Genomic DNA, 21,682 nt, shown 5'->3' on the forward strand with positions numbered 1-21,682 from the left:
CTGACTCCTATAATCCCAGCACTTTGGGAGGCCGAGGTGGGCAGGTCACTTGAGCCCAGGAGTTCCACACTAGCCTAGGCAAGATGGTGAAACTTCACCTCTACTAAAACTACAAAAGTAAGTCAGCTGTGGTGGCTCATGCCTATAGCCCCAGCTACTCGGGCGGGCGACTGAGGTGAGAAGATGGCTTGAGCCTGGGAAGTCAAGGCTGCAGTGAGCTGAGATCATGCCACTGCATCCCAGCCTGGGTGACAAGGCAAGATCTTGTCTCAAAAAAACAAAAAACACTTTTGCAATATTTACCATTCATACTGTTATAAACACTTAACAAATACTAACGCATTTTAAATGTCCCAATGACATTTTGAGAGAGATACTATCATTACCATTTTTACAAATGAAGAAAATGTGAGAATAAACAAGTTAAATAACTTTCCTAGGTCACAGTCAAACCCAGGAAACTGACTCTAGAATCTGTTCTTACCTCTGCACCATACTACCTTTTCTGAACAAATTTCTCACTTTATTTTGTCTATCCATATTCTAATTGCCTGTTTTGTTGATTTCAGATTCATAATAAAGTCACTCTTGGGTCCTTGAAACAGGGTTTGTCATGATAGAATTAGACTGACAAATGAATCAGCCTCAAGGACCAGAAGACAAAGGGCCAAAGGAGATCAGAAAACCAGGAGGAGAGAAATACAGCAATGAGCATGTTAGGAGGTGCTCCAGCTCCCAAAAATCTTACAGACTCCAGTCAGATCAGAGTATTACATATCACAGCAGTGGCAGAGAAATTACATATTAACCATGAACATCTTCACAGCATTTTTCACCTCTGCATTTCTAAGGGTGTAGATTAAAGGGTTTAACATAGGAGTTATCATGGTATAAAACACAGCTACCGCTTTGTCAATGGAGAAGGTGGTCGCTGGACGTAGATACACAAATATGCAGGGTACAAAGAACAAGATGACTACAGTGATATGAGATACACAGGTGGAGAGGGCTTTGCGCCTCCCCTCCAAGCTGTGAGATTTCAGATTATATAGGATGACCACATAAGATACAATCAAGAGGAGAAAGTTCAACAGGCAGACAAATCCACTGTTGCCAGCAACAAAGAGACCAAGGGTATGAGTGTCCATGCAGACAAGTTTCAACAGAGGGATCAAGTCACACATGAAGTGGTCTATGACGTTGGGGCCACAGAAGGGCAGCCAGACTGTGAAAAGGATCTGAATTGTTGCATGAACAAAGCCTCCAACCCAGGCTGCTCCCACAAGGAGTCTACACACCTGTTGGTTCATGATGGTCATGTAGTGCAGGGGTTTACAGATGGCCACATAGCGGTCATAGGCCATCACCGTGAGAAGCACAATCTCAGCAGAACCAAAAAGATGCCCAGCAAAGACTTGAGTCATGCACCCCCTAAAAGAAATGGTTTTTTTCACAGAAAGAGTATCAGCTAGCATTTTGGGGGTCATGCATGAAGAACAGCAGCCATCCATGAGGGATAAGTAAAACAGGAAAAAGTACATGGGAGATGCCAGAGACCTGCTGGTGCTAATGGTAAGGATGATGAGCAGGTTGCCTGCCAAGGTGACCGAGTAGACAATCAAAAACACAACAAATGAAAATTTCTGAAGCTCCATATTTCGAGTCAAGCCCAGGAGAATAAACTCAGTCACATTATTCATCCTCATCATCAGTTGTGTTCAGGTGACAGGTGACTGCTCTGAAAAATAAGTCATATTCATCCTCAACAATAAGGCTTTCACTTAGTGAATAAATATATCTTTGATGTCATATGTTTTCTAGCTTTACAGTAAGTAAAAACAAACACAAAACCATGTCAATTGTTTGTTTCTATTTGACATTTGACAATGTAAGTATTAATAGTATGCATTTTCTTCTTTATAATTTTCTGGTTTGTTTTTAATTTTCTACAGTAAAAATGTGTAACTTTTACAATCAGAAAATAAAAATACAGAATGTCAAGTTTCAAGAGCCATTCCATGATGTGGCCATATGTGTAACCCATTTACGGGTACACCAAGATGGATATACTTCACCTGACAATGGGTGCACATACTTACCAGAGAAAATTCCAATTTGCTCTGCCAATTTTAAGTCATACAACAAGACCAAGCACATAGAGAGCTTCTTTCTTTCATGAGCCATCCCTTTTTCCATGTTGCCTATCTGGAAGCTTCTTGGTGTCCTCAAGGCTGAAAATGGTGCTGCTACACTTGTCCAACCTCAAAGGCCATGTTGAATGGCCATTACAGTACACATAGCCTCATGATCATCTCTCTGTGTTCAACACTATGGGTTCTTGGAGCAAAAGTCTTGCCCTACTACAACCTAGTCATATTAATTTTTGTGTCCCTAGTGCTGGCAAAAACATAAACACTCATAAAGCATTAACTGAGAGAGAGAGAAGAAAAAAAAGAAGCAAAAAAAAAAAGAGTGGGAGAGAAAAAGGAGAAGGGGAAATTAGAAATGTATAAAAGACTAAAGAAAGAGAAACGGACCTAAAATCCAAATATATTGTTTACAGTCCTGAATCTAACTACTAAATAATATTAATGGATTTTATGTCTCTGTGCTTCAATGTTTTTCATCTGCCAAAAAGGAAGAATAAATATACCTTTCAGGATTGTTGGGAAAATGACATAATTTTAAACTTAATATTATCGTTTTTATACAATTTTATTGATTCATGGAAGTATCACTGAAAAAAACTTCAAAATTTGTTTCTTAAATCTCCAAAAGTCAAACATTCTGAAAACTTAAGCTAACCAAGTGAAGACAAACAGAACAAGGAAAACAAGAATAAATATCAAAAAACTCAGCAGATTAAAAAAGAAGACAATACAGCAAGCTATTAAAAGAATATTTAACATGATGATTTCATAATTCTTTACTTTTCTACTTGTTTGTGGGATTTATAACCTATTTTTTCATAAATTAATTAACTAGTTAAATCCATTTTTCAATACAGAGAAAACTTACTCCTTCCAAAATTGACTCTTATGACTGAGTGTGAGGATTTCCAGGAAACATTAAACCCATTTCACTATTAAAATAAATGCTTTGAGGATGCATTTTCATATCTACAATGATGACCAATATTACATATTATAAAGCATTTACAGAAAAAGGGTGTGGGGAGAGGAAGTAAGAGGGAGAGAGAGAAGGGAAGAAAAAAAGGGAGAAGAAGACAGGACAGAAACAGAGATGGAGAAGAAGAAGAGAAGAGAAAGGAGGAGAGAGAGAAAGAAGGAATAGGATGAGGAGAAAAGCTGAAACCAATAAAAAAGAGGAAAGAACAAAAGAAAGAGGAGAGGCCATGCAAGGTGGCTCACACCCTGTAATCCCAACACTTTGGGAGGCCAAGGCAGGTGGATCACTTGAGATTAGGAGTTGGAGACCAGCCTGACCAACATGGTGAAACCCCGTCTCTACTAAAAATACAAAAATTAGCTGGGCATGGTGGCACATGCCTCTAATCACAGCTACTCGGGAGGCTGAGGAAGGAGAATCTCTTGAAACCAGAAGGCAGAGGTTACAGTGAGCCAAGATCATGCCACTGTGCTTCAGCCTGGATGACAAAGCAAGACTCTGTCTCAGAAAAAAAAGAAAGAAGAGAAAGATGGACATACACACAGTCACCTAAGAATGATTGTTTATTGAATAGGTGTGGTGTAACATTTCAAACAGGTGTTGTACTTGAAACCTAAACTTTTTATCAAACTCACTTGCTGATTGTCACCCTTAAGATCAACAAGGGCCTACCTATAATTATATAAGTCACAAGTTGTTCTTACTACAAACTCTTCAGGAAAAGTTTACACAACTCACTATTAAGGGCTATAAACTATTCACTTGTCATCAATTAATTTTTTGCAAACTCAACAATACTTAAAGTCAATCAGGGTTTTCTTCAATTTAGTGTGTGTGCAATTAATGGTCATGTTAATTTACCATAAACTTACTGCAAATTTGTTTTATATATATATAAAATATATATATATATAGTGTTTCCAGGAAAAAAAAAAAAACCTGAAGTAAACTTTAACAGAAGAAAAACTGTGTTTCTCCTACATATCAATTTTACATGTGTCTAGGACTTCTCTGGCCTGAACTTGTTCAGATAATAAATTATCACAGATAGTAAACACATTCATGTTGTGCTTAAATGGAATTTGGATTTGGGAAAGAGTGGGATGATTTCAGTAGCTCTAGCCCCTTTACACCTCTATGGGACTCACAGAAATCTTAGAGGCATTATAATTTTTATGTAGAATCTGATCTGAAAGCCTTGATATGGACATAAGAACTAGACTGCCATTGTTAAAACTAGAAAAACAAATCCAATTACCAAGACAGAAGTTGATTAAAGGTCTCCTGGATGAGAAATCTCCTGCAGCCAATTCTTCCAAGTATTTTTTCAGAGCATCAATGCTCAGTGCTTAGCCACATAGTTTGGTCCTTGGAATTCAGCCATCCTTCTTCCAAAATTTCAGTAGAACCAATCTCAAGACCCACAGTATGTCAGGGAGAGGCAATGTCTTTGTGATTAGCTCTGCCCAGAAATCTTCACAGTTGCACCCTCCTCGACTTCCTTCAGTTCTCACAATATAGAGTCACCAGTGTCATTCAGGTGGGAAACTCACATCTGTGCTGTTTACTCAAGGGAAGAGCAATTTACTCAAGGAAAGAGCAATTAATTTCACTGGCCTTTGCCAAAATGGCAACTACATGCTTATCTCTTCTTTCAACTATACGTCTTGCCAGTGAAACATTTCTGACAAGGGTTAAAATTCATCTAGGATCATCATCTGGCTTCAGTCAGAACACGAATGCTTTATTTCTTTTTTGTTTTTCAACAAAGGTTCATTCAACATCAAAAATGTATGAGGCACAATGTTGTTCAATAATAATGACAGTAACCAATTCTTGAGTGCTAAATACCAACCCCTATATTAGACACATTATATGGGATACTCTTTCTGATGGGTACTATTATTATTCCTATTTTACAGATAAGAAAATTGAGGCACTATGAGTTTCAGTAAATATACAAGAGCAAAAAGAGCAGGTGGCACAACTGATGTTTAAATTAAATGTGTCTGTCTCAACAGCCCAGAAATTGTATCAGCCCTCAGGACGCAAGAATATAACTATTAAAAAGAAAAGAGTAATAAGGACTATCAAAAAGGACACAGCACTATACATCTGTGTAATGGGGATATGGCTTAAACTGGGATGAGGTGGAACATTCAAAGATTATCGTCAGGAAGTAATATTGAATTTGAAGCAAAAACTATTGTTCAAAGCCTAGATTAGATAGGAAAGTAAGGTCTTTAGATGGCTAATAAATTTAGGAATTAAGCTCAACTATATCATTTGAACAACGAGCAGGGAATCTATGTGACCCCACTGTTGGCACTGTAGTTCATACATTTGTAGTTCCACCCTGTGTTGAACTAAATCTAATCAACCGCAGTTTTCCCAAGGCAGTTTCAAGTGCACAAGATGACTTCGTTGTCACTCTCAATTAGCTGTAAATTACATGGGTAGAAAAGTCAAAATGCATCAAGCCAGTAAAAAACCCCAATTACAACTGATTCACCTACATATAAGCAAAGACAGCTCAGTAGAAAGCACATAGACATTGGATAAACACAGACCAGTCTCTAATCTAAACTGAATCATAAATACTGGCAAACTGAATCCAGGAGCATATCAAAAAGTTTATCCACCATGATCAAGTAGGCTTCATCCTTGGGATGCAAGGTTGGTTCAACATATACAAATCAATAAATATAATTACATAAACAGAACTAAAGAAAAAAAACACATGATTATCTCAATATATGCAGGAAAGCCTTTCAATAAAATTCAACATCAATTTATATTAACAACTCCCAATAAACTAGGTATTGAAGCAACGTACTTCAAAATAATAAGAGCCATATGTGACAAACCCACAGCCAACATCATACTGAATGGGCAAAAACTGGAAGCACAAGACAAGGATGCCCTCTCTCACCACTCATATTCAACCTAGTATTGGAAGTTCTGACCAGGACAATCAGGCATGAGAAAGAAATAAAGGCGTTCAAATAGGAAGAGAGGAAGTCAAACTATGCCTGTTTGCAGATGACATAATCCTATATCTAGAAAATCTCATCATCTCAGTCTGAAAGCACATCCAGTAATGGGATTGCTGGGTAAGCAACATATACAAATCAATAAGCTGATAAATAACTTCAGCAAAGTCTCAGGATACAAAACCAATGTGCAAGGTTGGGCATGGTGGCTCACACCTGTAATCCTAGCACTTTGGGAGGCCAAGGCAGGTGGATCACCTGAGGTCAAGGGTTCAAGACCAACCTGCTCAACATGGAGAAACCCCTTCTCTACTAAAAATGAAAATTAGCCAGGCATGGTGGCAGGTGCCTGTAATCCCAGCTATTCAGGAGGCTGAGACAGGAGAATTGTTTGACCCTGGGGGCGGAGGGTGCAGTGAGCCAAGATCATGCCAGTGCACTCCAGCTGGGGCAACAGAGTAAGACTCAGTTTCAACACAAAAACAAACAAACAAAAATCAATGTGCAAAAATCACTAGCATTCCTATACATCAACAGCAGTCAAGCTGAGAGCCAAATCATGAACAAACTCTGATTCACAATTGCCACAAAAAGAATAAAATACCTAGAAATATAGCTAACTAGGGAGGTGAAACATCTCTACATGGAGAACTACAAACCACTGCTCAAAGAAATCAGACATGACACAAACAAATGGAAAAACATTCCATGCTCATAGATAAGAATAGTCAATATCATTAAAATGGCCATACTGCCCAAAGCAATTTATAGATTCAATGCTATTTTAAACCACCATTGACATTCTTCATAGAAATAGAAAACATTATTTTAAAATAGTCAAAAAAGAGCCCAAATAGCCAAGGCAATTCTAAACAAAAAGACCAAAACTGGAGGCATCACACTCCCCAACTTCAAACTATACTACAAGGCTACAGTAACCAAAACAGCATGATACTAGTACAAGAACAGACACATGGACCAATAGAACAGAGAGCCCAGGAATAAGACTGCACACCTACAACTCAACTATTTGATATTCAACAAACCTGACAAAAATAAGCAATGGGGAAAGGATTCCCTAATCAATAAACTGTCCTGGGATAACTGGTTATCCTTATGCCAAAGAATGAAACTGGACCCCTTCCTTATACTGTATACAAAAATTAACTCAAATGGATTAAAGACTTAAACATATAAACAAACACTATAAAAACCCTGGAAGACAACATAGGCAATACCATTCAGGACATGGGCATGGGTTAACATTTCACGAAAAAGATGCCAAAAGCAATTGCAACAAAAGCAAAAATTGACAAATGGGATCTAATTAAACTAAAGAGCTTCTGCACAGCAAAAGAAACTAGCAACAGAGTAAACAGACAACCTACAGAACAAGAGAAAATTTTTCCAAACTATGCATCCAACAAAGGTCTAATATTCAGCATCTATAAGGAACCGTATTAGTCAGGGTGTCAGGGTTCTCTAGAGGGACAGAACTAATGGGATATACAGATGAATATAAATATATGAATGAGTTTATTAAGTATTAACTCACATGATCACAAGGCCCCACAATAGGCTGTCTGCAAGCTGAGGAGGAAGGAGAGCAAGTCCAAGTCCCAGAACTGAAGAACTTGGAGTCCAGAGTTCAAGGGCAGGAAGCAGCCAGTCAGGAGAAAGATGTAGGCTGGGAGGCTATGCCAGTCTGGTCTTTTCATATTTTTCTGCCTGCTTTATATTCTAGCCATGCTGACAGCTAATTACATGGTATCCACCCAGATTAAGGGTGGGTCTGCCTTTCCCAACCTGCTGACTCAAATATCAATCTCCTTGGACAACACCCTCACAGACATACCAAGAATCAATACTTTGCATCCTTCAGTCCAATCAAATTGATACTCAGTATTAACCATCACAAGAACTTAAACAAATTTACAAGAAAAAAATAACCCCATTAAAAAATGGGCAAAGGACATGAACAGGCACTTCTCAAAAGAAAACATACATGTGACCAACAAACATACAGAACAAAGCTCAACATCATTGGTCATTAGAGAAATGCAAATCAAAACCACAATGAGATACCATCTCACACCAGTCAGAATGGCTATCAGCAAAATGTCAAAAAATAATAGATGCTGGTAAGGTTGTGGAGAAAAAGGGATGTTTATACACTATTGGTGGAGGTGTAAATTAATTCAGTCATTTTGGAAAACAGCATGGCCATTCCTCAAAGACCTAAAGACAGAAATACCAGCAACCCAACAGTCTCAGTACTGGACTTATCCCAGGACTATAAATCATTCCATTATAAAGATACATGCACACAGCTGGGCGCAGTGGCTCACATCTGTAATCCCAGCACTTTGGGAGGCCAAGGTGGGCAGATCACGATGTCAAGAGATCGAGACCATCCTGGCCAACATGGTGAAACCCCGTGTCTACTAAAAGTACAAAAATTAGCTGGGCATGGTGGTGCATGCCTGTAGTCCCAGCTACTCGGGAGGCCGAGGCAGGAGAATTGCTTGAACTCAGGAGGCGGAGTTTGCAGTGAGCCAAGATTGCGCCACCTCACTCCAGCCTGGTGACAGAGCAAGACTTCTTCACAAAAAAAAGAAAAAGCGTGCACACATAGGTTCATTCCAGCACTATTTGCAATAGCAAAGATGCAGAATTAGCTTAAATGTCCATCATCAGTGATAGACCAGATAAAGAAAATGTGGTAGATATACATCATGGAATACTATGCAGTTATAAAAAGGAATGAAACAATGTCCTTTGCAAAGACATGGATGGAGCTGGAAGCCATTATCCTTCACAAACTAATTCAGGAATGGAAAACCAAACATCGCATGTTCCCACTTATAAGTGGGAGCTAACCAATGCGAACCCATAGACACAGGGAGAGGAACAACACATACTGGGGTCTGTCTTGGTAGACGGGGGAGGGAGAGCATCAGGTAAAATAGCTAATGCATACTGGGCTTAATAGCTAGGTGATGGTTGATACGTACAACAAATCACCATGGCACACATTTACCTATGTAACAAACCTACACATCCTGCACATGTATCTGCAAACTTAAAATAAAAATAAATAAATAAAAGCAAAAAAGAAAATGTGGTACATATACACCATGAAATCCTTTGTAGCCATAAAAAAGAATAAGACTATGTCCTTTGTGGGAACATGGATGGAGCTGGAGGCCATTATCATTAGCAAACTAAGGCAGAAATAGGAAACCAAATGTCACATGTTCTTACGTATAAGTGGGAGCTGAGTGATGAGAACACATGGACACATAGAAGGGAACAACACACACTGAGGCCTTTCAGAAGGTGAAAGGTGGGAGGAGGGAGAGAATCAGGAAAAATAACTAATGGGTACTAAGCTTAATACCTGGGTAATGTATAAATCTGTACAACAAACCCCCATGACACAAGTTTACTTGTATAACAAACCTGTACTTGTACCCCTGCACTTAAAATAAGAGTTTAAATAATCACTTTTATTCAAAGTAGTATATTGTCACTAGTATATAAATGCTATTAGTGCTGGCACTTTAGTACTGGATACAAGGTCAACATCATACAAACACCAGCAGTATTTCTATACACTAGCAATGAACCATCTGAAGATAAAACAATTCCATTTAAAATAGCATCAGAAACAATAAAATACATAAGAATTGATACATAAAAGGTTGATATAGTTTGAATGCTTTTACCCTCTAAAATTTATGTTGAAAATCCTGAATGCAATAGTATTAAGAGGTATAACTTTTAGGTGATTAGGTCATGAGAGTTTTGCCCTTGTTAGTGGGATTTATACCTTTATAAAAGAGACTTTACATGGTGTTCTTCTCTTTTTTGCCCTCTCAGTAACAAAGCACTATCTTGGAAGCAGAGACCGGGCCCTCACCAGACACCAAATCTTCTGCTACCTAGATCTTGGACTTCCCAGTTTTTAGAGCTGTGAGACATAAATTTCTGTTTTTTATAAATTAGTCTGTGGTATTTTGTTACAGCAGCACAAATGAAGTAAGACAAAGACCAAAATAAACAGAAACCCATCTACTGTTTATAGATGGAAGACTTAATATAATTAAGGTGACAATACTAGTAGTCAAGAACATTTAGTAGAAAATGAATTTTCTCTTCAGCAAATGATACTGGGACAACTGGATACCCAAACACAAAAGAATAAATTTGGATCCCTTTCTCTTGCCATATACAAAAATTAATCCCAAATGAATCAAAGATCCAATGTAAAATCTAAAACCATATAACTATTAGAGGAAAACAGAGGGTAAATCATCATGATCTTGGGATTAGACAATGGTCTCTTAAATACAGCCACAAACAAGCAACAAAAGAAAAATAGACAAATTGAACTTTATCAAAATTTAAAACTTTTGTGCCTCAAAGAAAACTATCTAGAAAGTCAAAGTCAGTTCACAAAATGGGAGAAAATACTTCCAAATCATATATTTGATAAGGATCTTGTATAAAAATATGTAAAGAACTCTTTACATCTCAAAAATAAAAAGACAAACAACTCAATTAAAAATGCACAAAGGGAGCGATGTCAAAAGATAGAATAGGACGTTCCACATCACATTCCCTCACAGAAACACCAATATACATATCCCACCTGCACATGAAAATACCTTCACAAGAGTTCTAGATCATACCCAAGTGAAATGCACAATCAAGAAAAGACGCACTGAATGGGGGAAGAACAGCTTTGCTTTACCCAAGTCACCCATTCTCCAAGCCCATGCCACACAAGGCTGAGAGAGACCCTCTCTGTCCCAGGGCTCTCCTATGTGGAAAAGAAAAGTGAAGTGAGCATTGGCTTCACTGCAGATGCCTATTCAGGCCTGCACCGACAGTCTCAAGCACAAGGCCTATTTGCATGAACTTAAGCACCAGGCTTTCCCCAGAGCCAGAGCAGGTTCCCACAGACCCAGGCTCCTAAACCACCCAGCACTAGGCCAACTCTCTTAGACCAAGGCACAAAACCAGTCCTAGTACCAATTAGGCCCTCACTAACTCAAAGCCAGGCTGGCACAAGTAGATAAGTCACCAGGGCTGCACCAGTGTCACACCACCCCTTCACACACTAAAGCTTCAGGCCAGCCCCTTTGCAAGGCCAGCTCATGTAGATGCAGGAACCAGACCCACCCCACTGCCAGACTGGCCCCAGTTCCAGGTCTATTCTATGGTTAGATGGCTATGTGGATCTAGGTTCCAGGCCTGCCTCAGTACCAGGCCAGTCCTCATGAAAATAGGCTATCGGACCACCTCAGCACCAGGTCAGGAATGCAAACCAGGCACTAGACCAACCCCTATGGATTCAACCTACATGTCTGCCCCAGTGAGCATCTGTGGAAGGCCAGTACCCATGGACCCTGGCACTAGGCTTAACACAGGTCCAGCTCCACCATGGAGGACTCAGTTCACACCCGACCCCAGTTCCAGGCTGTCCCTCAAAAATGCAGACTCAAGGCCTGTTCCAGTGTCAGGCCAGCCCACATAAACCCAGGTTCTAAACTCACCCTGGTGGACCCAGGCTCCAGGCTCACACCTGCAGACCCATGTGTCAGGTCTGTTTCCACTGGACTCTAATTCTAACCCTGTGGAAACAGATAGCAAGGTTATCTGCCTAGAGACCTCCACAGTCAACCTGCCCATAGTGTCTTCAACTGTTGGCTCACATAGGAATTCTAGACAAGCTGATTGGTGAAGGACTTTCCCAGCAGAAGCCAGACTGTAAAGGCTAGAAGAGATGACAACTTCTTCAAATGCAAAGATACCAAAGCAAGTTTATAAGAATCATGAAGGATCAGACAAACATGGTACCACCAAAGGAAATAAATAAATCGACAGTAATTGACCCTAAAGAAATGGAGATATATGAACAGTCTGACAAGGAATTCAAAATAATTGTCTTCAAGAATTCATGGGAATACATAATAACACAGATAAACAACTTTAAAAATTAGGAAAATAATGCATGAACAAAATTAGAAGTTCAATAAAAAATATATAAACCATAAAAAGAAATCAAACAGAAATTCAAGAGAGGAACACAAACAGTGACCTGAAAAATTCAATAGAGAGAGCTGCAAAGCAGACTCAACCAAGCAGGAGAAAGAATCAGCAAGCTTGAAGACAGATCGCTTGAAATTTGTCTCACTCAGAGGCGAAAAAAAAAAGAAAAATAAAGTTTAAAAACCCTTTGGTATTTCAGGAACACCATCCTGTATGTCAGTGTAAGTATTATGGGCTACCCAGAAGGAACAGAGAAAGAAAGAGAAGCTAAAAGTATGTTTAAAGAAATGATAATAAAGAAAATGGTCCCCAAATGTAGGAAGGGATATAAACATTCAGACCCATGAAGCCCAAAGAACTACAAAAGTTAGGACATAAAAATGTCTTCATCAAAACACAACAGAATCAAATTGCCAAAAGTTAAGGACAAAGAGAGAAATTTGAAAGCATTAAGGAAAAACTGACTTATCACATACAAAGGAACGATAAAACTATTAGCAGATTTGTCAGCAGAAACCTTGCAGGCCAGGAGAGGGTCAGATAATATATTCAAAGTACTGAAAGAGAAAGAAAGAGAACTGTCAACACAGAATACTCAGCAAAACTGTTCAGAAATAAAAAAGAGATAAAACTTTCCCAAACAATCTGAGGGAGTTCATCACCACTGGACCTGCCTTAAAGGGAATACTAAAGGAAATTCTTCATGCTTAAAACAAAAGTGAGCTGAAATGAAAGGACACTAACTAACAACATGAAAACATATGAAAGCATAAACTCATTGGTAAAGATACACTATTCTAACTCTAAAGTAGCCTAGAAATAAACCCATACACATCTATTAACTCATCTTTAACAAAGGTGCCAAGAACACACAGTAGGAGGAAGAAGAGTCTCTTCAATACATGGTGCTAGAAAAACTGAATATCCACAAACAGAAGAATGAAATTTGACCCTTATCTCACACCATATACCAAAAGCAAATGAAAATGGATTGAGAACTTAAATGCAATACCTGAAACTATAAGGTCAGTAGAAGAAAACAGGAGAAAGAAAATCTTTATTTTGGTCTGGGCAATGATATTTTAATATGATACCAAAAGCACAGGTCACAAAAGCAAAAATAAATGAGTAGTATTGCATCAAACGAAAAGCTTCTTCACAGCAAAGGAAACAATCAACAAAGTGAAAAGGCAATCTGGGGAATGAGAGAAAATATTTGCAAACCATGTATATGATTAGGAGTTAACATCCAAAATACAAAAGGAGCACATACCACTCAATAGCAACAAAATTAAAAATGGACAAAGAATGAGAATAAACATTTCTCAAAAGAAAATATATAAGTGTCCAACCAGTATATGAAAGATACTCAATATCACTTATTATTACAGTAATGCAAATCAAAATCACAATGAAATATCACCTCACACATGTAGGATAGCTATGTCAGAAAAAAAGATAAATGTTAGTGAAGAAGTGGAGGAAAGAAAACCCTTGTGCACAGTTGGCAAGAATGTAAATTGGTACAGCCATTGGGAACACAATATAGAGGTTCCCTCCAAAATTAGAAAGCTTCTGATCCAGCAATCTCATGTCTGGTTGTATATTCAAAGAAAATGAAATCAGTATCTTGAAAAGATACCTGTATTCCATGTTTATTGGAGTATTATTCACAATACAAAGATATAGTAACAACGTAACTGCCTGTTGGTAACTTAATGGATAAGAAAAGTGATTTTATATATATGTATAAATATTATTCAGCATTAAAAGAAAAGAAATTCTTGAAAAAAACTACTTTAAAGTTCATATGGAACCAAAAAAGAGCCCGCATTGCCAAGACAATCCTAAGTCAAAAGAACAAAGCTGGAGTCATCACGCTACCTGACTTCAAACTATACTACAAGTCTACAGTAACCAAAACAGTATGGTACTGGTACCAAAACAGAGACATAGACCAATGGAACAGAACAGAGCCCTCGGAAATAATACCACACATCTACAACCATCTGATCTTTGACAAACCTGACAAAAACAAGAAATGGGGAAAGGATTCCCTATTTAATAAATGGTGTTGGGAAAACTGGTTAGCCATATGTAGAAAGCTGAAACTGGAACCCTTCCTTAAACCTTACACAAAAATTAATTCAAGATGGATTAAAGACTTCAATGTCAAACCTAAAACCATAAAAACCCTAGAAGAAAACGTAGGCAATACATTCAGGACATAGGGGTGGGCAAAGACTTCATGTCTAAAACACCAAAAGCAATGGCAACAAAAGCCAAAATTGACAAATGGGATCTAATTAAACTAAAGAGCTTCTGCACAGCAAAAGAAACTACCACCAGAGTGAACAGGCAACCTATAGAATGGGAGAAAATTTTTGCAATCTACTCATCTGACAAAGGGCTAATATCCAGAATCTACAAGGAACTTAAACAAGTTTACCAAAAAAAATCAAACAACCCCATCAAAAAGTGGGCAAAGGATACGAACAGACACTTCTCAAAAGAGGACATTTATGCAGCCAACAGACACGCAAAAAAATGCTCATCATCACTCGCCATCAGAGAAATGCAAATCAAAACCACAATGAGATACCATCTCACACCAGTTAGAATGGCGATCATTCAAAAGTCAGGAAACAACAGGTGCTAGAGAGGATGTGGAGAAATAGGAACACTTTTACATTGTTGGTGGGACTGTAAACTAGTCCAACCATTGTGGAAGACAGTGTGGCAATTCCTCAAGGATCTAGAACTAGAAATACCATTTAACCCAGCCATCCCATTACTGGGGATACACCCAAAGGATTATAAGTCATGCTGCTATAAAGACACATGCACATGTATGTTTATTGCAGCACTATTCACAATAGCAAAGACTTGGAACCAACCCAAATGTCCATCAATGACAGATTGGATTAAGAAAATGTGGCACATATACACCATGGAATACTATGCAGCCATTAAAAAGAATGAGTTCATGTCCTTTGTAGGGACATGAATGCAGCTGGAAACCATCATTCTGAGCAAACTATCAAAAGGACAGAAAACCAAACACTGCATGTTCTCACTCATAGGTGGGAATTGAACAATGAGAACACTTGGACACAGGGTGGTGAACACCACACACTGAGGCCTGTTGTGGGGTGGGGAAGGGGGGAGGGATAGCATTAGGAGATATACCCAATGCAAATGATGAGTTAATGGGTACAGCACACCAATATGGCACATGTATACACATGTAACAAACCTGCACGTTGTGCACATGTACCCTAGAACTTAAAGTATAATAATCAAAAAAAAGAAAAGAAATTCTTCCATTTGCAGAAACATGGATAAATCTGCAGGACAGTATGCTAAACAAAATAAGCCAGGCACAAAAAGACAAATATTGCATGTTCTCACTTATATGTAAAAGCTAAAATAATAAAACTCATAGAAACAGTGAATAGTATGGGGGTTGTGAGGGGCTAGAGCAGGGAGAAATGGGAATGTTGGTCAAGGTGTATGAAGTTGCATTTATGTAAAATAAGTTTTAGAGCTAAGGTACAGCAAGGTGACTATAGTTATTACTACAGTTTTGTATATAGTACAGTAGATTTAAGAAGGTAGAGCTTCTCACCATACCAATAAAAATGATTAACTATATAAGGTGATGAGCATGTTAATTATGTTGATTATGGTGATCATTACCCAATGTATACATATATAAATCATCAAGTAGTACACCTTGAATATAAAAATTTTTTCGTCAAATATACCTCAATAAAGTAGGAGGAGGGAAAGAAAAAGAGCATTTGGAATCAAGTCCTTTAAAATGGCTGCCATTAATTTCATGCCCTCAGTGCTCTAGATCTCAAGCAATCAATAACATTTTCCAAAAAAGGTTTTACATTAGATGAAAAAACAGCAGCTCTTTCTGTAGCATGAGTCAACAGGGGAACTACATGAGGTGCCCACTCTGGAATTATGCCACCTTGCCATTTAGGTGGCATTCAGCTTTCTTAGAAACCTGGGTTCACACAGGAAAAAGGGACTCTCACAGGCTTAAGTTTTAAATATAGAGAATTCAATTCCCCACTCAGGATGGGCATTTTTCAAACATGTCTCTCCAGGATATCTGCTTCTAAGACAAAGTGTTTCCATCAAAGGAGATAATTCCTGGGAGAGAAAGCAACAGCTACAAGATAAGGTCTCTGATTCTTTGTAGAAACCTCTTTAAATACACACGCAGTACAAGGTAAAAATGGTTTGTTTTTGTTGTTGTTCGCATCTCCAGAGCAAGATTCATCATGAGCTGAGTGACTCATTTAAATGTATTTCCTCCACACTTTCTTCATCTTGCCCTGAGGGGACCAGAGCCATGTAAAGAAGAGCAGTTTTTTGTGAAAATGTTCAGAGGCTTTAGGCTAGAAGAAAATATTTAGACTTACAAACAGACTTTCTTAACAACTGTTGATTTGATGTTGAATCATCTGAATAAGCTCTTTTGAAGGGTGAAATACCTTTCACATTGAAACTTACTTATTCCAAGAAAAGATAGTTTCAAATAAGATTGTGTCTGAGCACCCCTAAACATCATTAAGATCATCAAAGACTACTAAGGTAAGTTTTTCAATAGTGCTGAAGCTTACCAAAGATTATTACTTTGTATATATAGGAATCAGTATTTTTCTTTTTTGTGTGTGTGAACGAAACATTATTTTTTAATTGTATAGATGAGAAAATTGTTTATAGATGAGAAAGTTGTTTTTATTCTATAGTACAAGTCATTGCTGGGAGAAGATTTGAATAGAGTTCTTAAAAATGCAGACTTCAAAGCCCCTTCTGTTAATGTATTATACTAGTTCATTTAATAGCAACAGAAGATACAAGAGGAAAGGTAATCAGTATTTTTCAACACTTTTCAAATAGAGTAATAGAGTCTTGCATTCTCACTCCAATTCTTCAAAAGGTAGTTGGTAAATATCAGTAACCCAATTTGACAGTTGAAATATTTGAGGCTTACAGAGATTAAGCAATGTATAGAACCCATCTCTCTGATATCAGGTACTATACTTTTGCCATGAGACACCTCCTTAGTGAGTGAGACAAGTTATGAGGACTAAAACAAAATTTAAACACACTTCACACACACACACAAGACGCAAATATAAATATTAAACGGCAAATCATCAGCTGATTAGTCCAACCACCAACATGGAGAAACTTTCCTGGGATCACTTGCTATGAATAATATAAATCCCTGTAGCTTCTTGGAAAGGAAAATTGGAGATCTTTCTTCGTGAGCTTAATGCATGGTCAAGTGTTTCTCTGTATTATATTGATCACACTGTCAATTTATCGTGCCTCCTAGGCTTATACAGCCATAAAAGTAAATGAAAGTCCTGTGTATGTCCCTAACAGTAGTATATTCATATATGTTCTCCCAATTAATTCTCATAACAGTATGTGAGGTGAATATTATTATTATCATTTTATGGATGATAAGATTAAGATGTAAGGTGCCAAGAAATATACCACAGTTAAAAGAAGTTATAGGTGGAAAAACAAGGATTCTAATCTGGTCTTTCTGATTCTCAAACTAACACCCTTAACTATTGTGATAATGGTTTTTAACACTTTGCAGAAAATTCTGGCCAGGGTCCCATGCTTTGGAAGGGGTTGAGAAGGAATGGATAGTGCTGACATAGAGACTAAGCAAAAACAGCCCTTCAATGAATGTAATACATTTTTCTTAATATTTAGGAGTTTCAATATATCATTGTGTCTGTGTGTCTGTCTGCTGATGAAGCTGCTTCATATAAACTTGTCCCTGAAGTAGTATTAATTATCAAAATTATGGCCATATCAAAGGGAAATTACCAGTTCAACATTGTTTATTGTAACAATGTAAAGCGTGAGTTAAGACTTTGGAGGGAAAAAATTAACAAGCATAAGCTGAAACTTAATATTGGGTTCAGCCTTGATTATCTGCTCAATCTTGGGAGGAATCTTAATTTCTCTGTGCTTCTGTTTCCTAATGTGTAAAATAAGTATAAAAAGACAATAGTAACTAATACATAGGTTTTCAGTGAGGATTAAATAAGCAAATGTCTGTAAAAGCACTTGAAACATGCTATGTTCAGTAAATACTAGTTAATATTAACACTATAACTATTAATATTAGACACTGAGATTGTGTCCTCATCTGTAAAATTGATAAAATGAGATCATGTGTGCAAAGCGCATTCTACAATGTCATGCTCATAGCAATTATTAAGGTGTATATTATTAGCTATTATAAAGTTAATAGGACTTAGACAGTAGATTGTGAATTCTTTTATAGCAGCTCTTACATTCTTTCTTTATATTTTCATCACAAATGCACTATTATTCTTATGTCAACTACTCTAAATAGTCTGCTAACTAAGTTCCATTATCTGGCTTCCAGCTCCTTACTGGATCTCAGCCCACATCATAAAAAAACACACAAAGACCTTCACTAGAGATATATCCCAAGAATTCCCCTTCTTCAGATTCCTCTGTAGCATTTCACTCATATTGTGCATAACATTTCACATTTCATTATTTTCTAAAAAAAAAAAAAAAAAGCAAATTTTGAGCTTTGCATTCATGTGCTTTACATATATATTCTATAATCTTTTCAGGCTTAGTTGCCACTATGTGTGCAATCACTCAACTTTCAGTCATTTCAGATGATTAAGTATTCACAGATGGTCTCCTGCCTGTGTGCCACAAAAGTTTCTTATGTCAAAACTCTTAGCACAGTCTTCACCAGGGAGGCAATTTGAGTAAACGTCCAAAACTCAAAACTTTTTTCCTACGTCAGAAAAAATCCTCAAATCACAACCCAGTAGAATCCAAGAATTTATTATATTACATGTTACAATGGAGAAGTTCAACAAATTTAAAGATGTATTAATAAAAATTGTTTTCTTTTCAGGTAATGTAATTAACCATCATTTGAAATAATGGCAAATAGAAACAATGTGACAGAGTTTATTCTACTGGGGCTTACAGAGAACCCCAAAATGCAGAAAATCATATTTGTTGTGTTTTCTGTCATCTATATCACCACCATGACAGGAAATGTGCTCACTGTGGTCACCATAATTGCCAGCCCATCATTGAGGTCCCCCATGTACTTTTTCCTGGCCTATCTCTCCTTTATCGATGTCTGCTATTCCTCTGTCAATGCCCCTAAGCTGATCACAGATTCACTCTATGAAAAGAAGACTATCTTATTCAATGGATGTATGATTCAAGTCTTTGGAGAACATTTTTTCGGAGGTGTTGAGGTCATCCTACTTACTGTAATGGCCTATGACCGCTATGTGGCCATCTGCAAGCCCTTGCACTATACCACCATCATGAAGCAGTGTGTGTGTAACCTGCTAGTGGGAGTGTCATGGGTAGGAGGCTTTCTTCATGCAACCATACAGATCCTCTTCATCTTCCAGTTACCTTTCTGTGGTCCTAATGTCATAGATCACTTTCTGTGTGATCTAAACCCTCTGCTCAATCTTGCCTGCACTAATACCCACACTCTAGGGCTCTTCGTAGCTGCCAACAGTGGGTTCATATGCCTGTTAAACTTCCTCTTGCTCCTAGTCTCCTATGTGGTCATACTGTACTCCTTAAGGACCCACAGCTTAGAGGCAAGGCGGAAAGCCCTCTCTACCTGTGTCTCCCACATCACAGTTGTCATCTTATTCTTTGTGCCCTGCATATTTGTGTACACGAGACCTCCAGCTACTTTGCCCATTGATAAAGCAGTTGCTGTATTCTACGCTATGATAACTCCTATGTTAAACCCCTTAATCTACACCTTGAGGAATGCTCACATGAAAAATGCCATTAGGAAATTGTGTAGTAGGAAAGTTATTTCAAGTGTCAAATAAGTGTGACTGGAGCCCAACACGATTCGACTGAGGCAAGGGTCAAAAGGACATTTTGGGTAATGGCAGCAAGGAATACTGATTGGATAAATAAAATAATTAACCACTATGGTCAATACATTATGCCTTGAGGGGAGTCAAAATGGGTTCAAGAAAAAGGAGAAAACCTAACCATGTATTATTCTCACAAACTGGGAAAATTCTACCAATTTGGGGCTTAGTTTCACCAGCTTCATCCATATGTATGAAACTCATAGGCCTTCCTTCTAATAAATGTAAAATAAGTAATAAATATATCTATATTAAGTAATAATGTCCGTAAAAAACAGAGAGGCATTACTCTTATCCCCATTTACCAAAGAGGGAACTTAGAGAAGTTGACAGTGTCAAAATAGAAATATCAAATAGACAGTAACCAGAATCGCACTGATTTCCCAAACCATGTGCTTAACTACCATGATACCCTGCCAGGCAATGATGACAGAAAGATCAGATCATCATAACAGCTATCATTTATTGAGATAGGGACTATGCCAGACACATTGTATATGTTAGTTCATTAACTAAAAATATAACTTTTTCATTAATAATTGTTTCATTTTTGTATATCAAAATTGATGGCCTTTGTTTTCTGAAACATTACATTATCTAACTACTTCAGGGCTATAAAAGCAAAGAACTATTTAGCATCTGATGGGCAAACAATGAAGTTTATACCATGATTCCAAATGTCCTTGTAGGCTTCAGAACAATTTTGTATTACTTACGTTACCCGTTTTATACTGGTAATCGACCAGAAAGAGTGATGGTTCAAATAAAGAAGATATTTTGATATCAAGGAGAAATTTCTATTTATTAAATATACAGTTATACTCCATAAAATACTCGCCTGATAGATAACAATAGTTCCTACAAGGTACCATGTCTGGTATACCATAAACATAGAATCAATGAATAAAAGGATTAATGAAAATGAATAAATTCAATAAAATATAAAGCAAAAGTAGTAGTGGAGGCTAGGAAAGTTTTTTCTACCTTCAAACTAAGAATTCTGGTTGGACCTCACAAGGAAACTACATTTTTTCACTCTTATTGAAACAATGAGAAAGAAATTGAAACTGCATTCTCAGCATATGATCAAGTTTATCTTGATATTTTTCCTACCCCCAGTAAGATTTTATTATCTTATGTATATGGGCTCTTTATATTTTTCTATTAATCAGTTTGCTTTTTGGTAACACTTTCATATTAAAAGCTGTTTTGTTTGTTTTTTGTTTTTTGTTTTTGACCTGGAGTCTCTCTCTGTTGCCCAGCTAGAGTACAGTGGCACAATCTTGGCTCACTACAACCTCCACCTCCCGGGTTCAAGCGATTCTCCTGTCTCAGCCTCCCGAGTAGCTGGGACTACAGGAACCTGCCACCATGCCTGGCTAGTAGAGATGGGGTTTCACCATGTTGGCCAGGATGGTCTTGATCTGCTGACCTAGTGATCTGCCCACCTCAGCCTCCCAAAGTGCTGGGATTACAGGTGTGAGCCACCACACCCAGTCTAAAAACTGTTTTTCAAATTATATAGCTACACACAAAGCAATTTCA

At 37.7% G+C, this 21,682-nt stretch overlaps 2 protein-coding genes across 2 annotated transcripts; one reads left to right on the top strand and one right to left on the bottom strand.

Annotated features, from left to right (window-relative positions):
- Nucleotides 1-797: 797 nt before the first annotated feature.
- Nucleotides 798-1,794, bottom strand: LOC103235842 (olfactory receptor 4C12-like). The gene has a single exon (XM_007998975.3). The coding sequence runs from the start codon at nucleotides 1,707-1,709 to the stop codon at nucleotides 798-800; it is 912 nt and encodes a 303-aa protein (XP_007997166.2). The 5' UTR covers nucleotides 1,710-1,794.
- A 17,334-nt stretch (nucleotides 1,795-19,128) lies between these two features.
- Nucleotides 19,129-20,156, top strand: LOC103235848 (olfactory receptor 4C13). The gene has a single exon (XM_007998979.3). It carries the CDS (start codon nucleotides 19,160-19,162, stop codon nucleotides 20,087-20,089), a length of 930 nt encoding a protein of 309 aa, XP_007997170.1. The 5' UTR covers nucleotides 19,129-19,159; the 3' UTR covers nucleotides 20,090-20,156.
- The last annotated feature ends 1,526 nt before the right edge of the window (nucleotides 20,157-21,682 follow it).

This window comes from Chlorocebus sabaeus, chromosome 1, assembly GCF_047675955.1.
Source record: "Chlorocebus sabaeus isolate Y175 chromosome 1, mChlSab1.0.hap1, whole genome shotgun sequence".
In the NCBI taxonomy this organism is placed as follows: domain Eukaryota; kingdom Metazoa; phylum Chordata; class Mammalia; order Primates; family Cercopithecidae; genus Chlorocebus; species Chlorocebus sabaeus.